Source organism: Sinocyclocheilus rhinocerous, unplaced genomic scaffold (genome assembly GCF_001515625.1).
Source record: "Sinocyclocheilus rhinocerous isolate Xijiao unplaced genomic scaffold, SAMN03320098_v1.1 scaffold303, whole genome shotgun sequence".
NCBI classification, from domain to species: domain Eukaryota; kingdom Metazoa; phylum Chordata; class Actinopteri; order Cypriniformes; family Cyprinidae; genus Sinocyclocheilus; species Sinocyclocheilus rhinocerous.
The window spans coordinates 933,155-939,123 of record NW_015656152.1 but is presented as its reverse complement, the minus strand read 5'-3'; the positions used below and the strand labels follow the sequence as shown (position 1 = coordinate 939,123).

The 5,969-nt window shown below is 36.9% G+C and overlaps 1 protein-coding gene across 1 annotated transcript in view; it reads left to right on the top strand.

The window, feature by feature from the left end:
• LOC107719407 (importin-13-like) overlaps positions 1 to 5,969 on the top strand; it is a 43,104-nt gene that overhangs the window by 14,898 nt on the left and 22,237 nt on the right. Inside the window, exons 4-7 of the mRNA XM_016526820.1 lie at positions 2,968 to 3,071; positions 3,300 to 3,361; positions 4,596 to 4,762; positions 5,072 to 5,192. Of these exons, the coding sequence (XP_016382306.1) occupies positions 2,968 to 3,071; positions 3,300 to 3,361; positions 4,596 to 4,762; positions 5,072 to 5,192 (454 nt within the window). The remainder of the gene's footprint in view (positions 1 to 2,967; positions 3,072 to 3,299; positions 3,362 to 4,595; positions 4,763 to 5,071; positions 5,193 to 5,969) is intronic.

Here is a 5,969-nt window from a genome sequence, read left to right as displayed (position 1 = left end):
GCTCAGTAATAATTGTTCTTAATTTTGCTGAACACTGATTTCAGTGGACTCTATGTGAGACCGTGTTCATGCACGAGAGTCTGGAGGGATAATTATGGCGAGATCTTCACTTTGAAAGCTTCTGGTCTCTGTGGATGTTCTCTTGCTGAGTGAGCAGATGATACTCAGCTCAGGGTTATATTATATCTAAGGCAGTGTCCCAGTGAGCCGACTCAAACTTGATTTTGGTCAGGCATGTTACACCTACAGGCAGTTTCTGCTGAAATCTCACTCCATTTGTCAGCACTATGTCACACTCACAAACTAGGAATGGAAGCGGGTGTCAGAATAAATGACAACTCCTGACGTTTCTCTCAGATTCCCCGTCATGTGATGCTGACAGGAATGCACCACTTTTGACGTCAACGACAAAAGATTGAAGGGTTTTCTCCTCTATTTTAAATGTTGATCAACTTATGTATTTTCAATACTGACTATGCACAATTATATAGTCAACTGCGTTTCAAAATGTAAAAAAAAAAAATTTTTATTATATCAATACACATTTCAAGTGTTGGATCGGTAAGATTTTAAAATATTTTTTAAAGAAGTATCTTTTGTTAAAAAATACAGCGAAAACAGTAATATTCTAAAATATTATTACAGTATTATTAAAATATCTGTTTTCTACTTTTGACCATATTAATGCATCATAGCTGAATAAAATATTCATTTTTTTAAGAAAAAAAACTCATAGACCTCAAATGTATAATAATCTGTATATAATATTGGCTGTATATCCCTTTTTTTTTTTTTTGGTTTTTGAAAAAAGTCTCTTATGCTCATCAGTTTCTTCTCTGCATTTCTCCTCTTCTCTAGTTTGCATCTAGTTGCCAAATAAACCTGTCATTATATTAGGGCTGCACGATTATGACAAAAATCATAATTGTCGATTATTCCTTTGAAATTGTAATTGCGATTATTAATTACGATTATCACAATTTACATTGAATGATGTTTATACCATTGTTTGATGCAACTGCATGCCGTATTTTTATATGAAAATAAACAAGCTGAAAACACTCTTAACTGAAAAACCTTTAGTGCTTTTCTATAGTATTAAGCCTCAAATGTCAACTTCGCGCTCGTTCAGCGGCCTCGTTTCGCTTCGACGGCTTTCAGCCTCACCCTGCTTCATACTACGACGTTAATAAATCATTAGCTCATCCATGAACATGATTTCTGCCCGAGTCCCATCGGATTGCTTCGGCTGTGTGGATGAAGACGACAACTCCCATGATTCCACACTCACGGTCACGGTGTCATCAAACTACGCCTTTGCCTCTTTGTTTATTTTGAATATGCGCCCTCCAGTGGGTGAAAATTACATATTGTGCCTTTAAGATAACATGTAGAAAGAAACAAACATATCTGAAGCGTGCAGAATAACATAAGTGGACTTTGAACGATTTATTGCCGCTTTGAACGATTACGTAATTGTGGCATCCATAAGTTGTGCGTTTTAATAGACCGGTGACGACCGCACAGAGTAGCATTATAACAGAACTTTCAAATGTATCTAGTATGATAAAACAGCGCTGCTTTTTTTCCCCCACATACGCACGACCGGAACGAGCAGAAGCGGTCGACTGTGGCATAATAAAAGCTCCGCTGCTTTCGAGCCGTGTGTTACGCTCGTTCAGCGGCCTCATTTCGCTTCGACGGCTTTCAGCCTCACCCTGCTTCATACTACGACGTTAATAAATCATTAGCTCATCCATGAACATGATTTCTGCCCGAGTCCCATCGGATTGCTTCGGCTGTGTGGATGAAGACGACAACTCCCATGATTCCACACTCACGGTCACGGTGTCATCAAACTACGCCTTTGCCTCTTTGTTTATTTTGAATATGCGCCCTCCAGTGGGTGAAAATTACATATTGTGCCTTTAAGATAACATGTAGAAAGAAACAAACATATCTGAAGCGTGCAGAATAACATAAGTGGACTTTGAACGATTTATTGCCGCTTTGAACGATTACGTAATTGTGGCATCCATAATTGTAATTGCGATTAGAAATTCGATTAATTGTGCAGCCCTACATTATATAGTACGAATATTGTTGGCTCCTTGGCATATTGCTTTTGTTCCTCATTTATAAGTTGCTTTGGATAAAAGCATATACTAAATGCATAAATGTAAATGTCACCAATATATTCAGGGTGGTTGTGGGTCCTTAAAAAGTCTTAAATAAAGTTTTCCTAATAAAGTATTAAATTGTCTTAAATTCAGATTCGGTGAGTCTTAAATATTTTTGGTTACTCTACCGCAAAAATTTCTCCAGTCTGACGGACCCAGTGACAGTTTACAATCATTGGACAGACTGAAGATTTGTTTTTCCCCCGCAGTCGTTCCATAAGTGCCACCTGCTGTCAGAGAGTGAATTTGCATTTTTTTTAATTCGGTCTGCTGTTTTTGTTTTGTGCAGGTGTCTTATATAGCATAATTTCACACATCTAAAGTCAGACCATTCTGTTTTTGCCTTAAATCTTTAAATTGTACAATCTAATTCATATCAAAAACAACTGCTCGTGCTATGTGTGTGTATCATCTTTGTTTGGATCATGATTTCAATGCAGTGGTAGCCTCTAATTTCAAATGGCTACAGATATTTTTCTTTTAAGCCAGTTTGCCTGTTATAGACCAAATAAACAACAAATAAATTTGCTTTAAGAAAAAAAAAAAGTGGTGATCGGAATCTGCCAATTTGCTTGTAAAAAAATCTGAATCAGCCATGAAAAATCATGATCGGTGCATATATATGCATGTATGTAATCTAAGTTTGGTCCTAAATGTCATATAAGGTGGTATTAAAAAGGTCTTAAAAAGTCTTCAAGTGTCTATCTGTAGACACCCTGATATCCCTAATAATAAATATTCTCCAAATCTGACGTAGTCCCAGTGATTGTGTTCCTGTGTGATGAAGGTCTGTTCTCCTGTTCTCTATCAGAGCTCTGTTGGAGCAGGTGGAGCACTGGCAGAGTTTTCTGGCTCTGGTGAATATGATCATGTTCTGCACGGGCATCCCTGGTCACTACCCCGTCAATATATACAGTAGGAAGTCAACAAAAAATGCCTGTTACCAGCGCGTGTACCACCCCACCGCCAAGGCAAAGTGTCTGTTTCAGGATAGATACCTCGCTTGGTTTGATTTTTGCAATTGGCGTGATTTATACACTATTATATGCAGTGTTTCGTTTTGTTTTGTTTCATGAGAGATGCAGGAGTCCGCAAGAGAGACAAAGAAACTGGCCGAAGGTCACTACCCCGTCAACGAGACCACCAGCTCTCTCACGCTCACCTTCTGGTACACACTACAGGTGAGCAGCGCCGCTGAGATCCTAAACACATCTTAACATGCACAGTCTGTGGTCCTATGCACAGGACACTGTGAACGCAGGCATCTCAGAAACAGGCCTGAAAGGGTTGTATTGTATGTGGAGGTTTTTTGTTTGTTTGTAGCAGTGATGGGAAAGTCTCTGTTAGAGATATTGAACCGTCCTTCACTGTATCTGAATATACACCTGTGCTGTGTGTTAACTGCAGTGTGTCACGTTTTGAATATTCAAGAATGTCCTTTTGCTTGTGTCCTTGGGTGTGTTTCCAGTCTGCGTTAGCTGAATATTTTATGTTTTTTGCCACTATACGGAGTACTGCGAAACTGTTAGATTATGGTTTTCTTTTTCTTTAAATTTTTATATTTGTAATAGAGAAATGGAATATTAGCGATAACTTTTAGTACAAACTTACAATTAGCTCAGAGTTTGAGATATATATATGCTTTTATAGAAGACGCAAGTAAATGTGATTTCAACTATTTATATTATATTATTTTATAAACATTTAGAATTTTAGAATATTTTTTATAATTTTTTTTATATTTTATAATAATGAGAGATGCAGGAGTCCGCAAGAAAAAAAAAAAAACGGGCAAAAAGAGTTGCTGAAGGAGTGCAACATTGTCACATTAATACTGAGATAAATGTATTTCTATAATCATTATAGCAAAAAGTGTAGAAGCTTTTTAAAGGTATACAAAACATAATCAGCGAAACGTTTTTATTTATTTATTTTTTAAACAGCCAAATCACAGCCATGCCGATATACAGCCGTATCTCACGTCTACTCGTGTGATATTGCTCATATATATATGTACAGTATATGCAAAATATATATTTTAACTTTATATAAAATAATAATAATTATTGTTATGATGTTATCAAATCGACCTCTCTGCACTTTCAATCAACTTTACTCGTTTATACAGTATTTACATACTTGAACAATAAGGTATGTCATTCTTAGTTGGTGACTTACAGTTTTTGACTTTCATATATTGTACAGTTGTTACTGCTTTGAGTACACTCTTCTCACATGATAATATAAATTCAGCTCAAATCAGTATTTTATTTATTTAGCATCAGTATTTATTTATTTATTAAGTAGGTTGCTTAACACAGGGTTTATGTTGTGATAGTGACCCAGTGACTGTATTCTCCCTTACTTCAGCAGTAGTTTAGTGTGTATTTGTTGATGTTCGGCCGTGTGTTTCAGGATGACATCATGTCGTTTGAGGCAGAGAAGCAGGCCGTCTATCTGCAGGTCTACAGGCCCGTGTATTTCCAGCTCGTAGACGTTCTGCTGCACAAAGCGCAGTTCCCCACGGATGAGGAGTATGCTTCCTGGTCATCAGACGAGAAGGAGCAGTTCAGGATCTACAGGTCAGTGTGTGTGTGTGTGTGTGACTCATATTCTCATGGGCCTGTTGTAACATTTTCTTCTACACTCAGCAGTTTCGTGTTGGATTTGCTGAATTGGCACAGCCAACAAAGTTGCTGTTCTTATTAGGAAATGTAACATTAAATTAATTAAATTAAATGTAACATTAAATTAAATATTTATTATTTAATAGTGCATGGCTTTTTCGATTAATTGTCTTTGAAAATAAAACTAATAACAACACAAAGGGTTTGTGCTTTGTGTGAAGGGTTGATAATACGTTGCATTTCTGTAATGTTTGACTCTTTTAGGGTGGATATTTCCGACACACTAATGTACGTCTACGAGATGCTGGGAGCCGAATTACTCAGTAACCTGTACGACAAACTGGGGCGACTCCTCACCAACACAGAGCAAACAACAACATGGCAGGTCAGAAAACAATGGATTTAGTCTTCAGTTTTCAGTGGTTTTGCTGTGCCATTAAACATTTGAAGCAAAAGGGCAAACCTAGGCTAGGTCTGCACAATTAAAGGGGTCATATGATGCGATTTCAATTTTTCCTTTCTCTTTTTCCTAATGTTGGGATCAGAAGGAAGGCAATGCAAAGACTGTTTTTCCACAGCTTGGCTCTGAACAGCATCTTGGTGTCTTCGGAGCATCTTTATCGTTTGGTTTCTGCGTAAACCTGCATTTGCTGCTCTCATTATTTACACTACATGCGCGTGGGCGGGGCTAAACAGGCAGTGATGTAGAATCGGTGGGCGGAGCTAAACAGGCAGTGATGTAGAAGCAGGCGTTGATCTTCTTCTGCGGAGGCGGGGTTTAGACACTTATTATGTCATAAAGTGACACATTCCACAACCTGTCGTTTTGGCAGATAGGCTTCAATATAAGCTGTTTTTAGACTAACGAGAAAGTTTTGAGTTCTGAAACTTACAGTACAGGTTGTTTTTATAGTACAATGATCTCTTATATGTCAAAAGATCAAGGGAATTTTGATTTCTCAGTTCATCACCCCTTTAATGGTTTCCTGCAGCCTTTCACCAAAATAAAAGCTTGTTGGTTTAACATTTGAAAATGAAGAAATTAAAATTATTATAAATATTGTACTGTAAAATAATATATTTATTTTATAATGTTTCTTAAATACATGCTTTATTTTACTATGAAATATATATATACATACATATATATATATATATATAC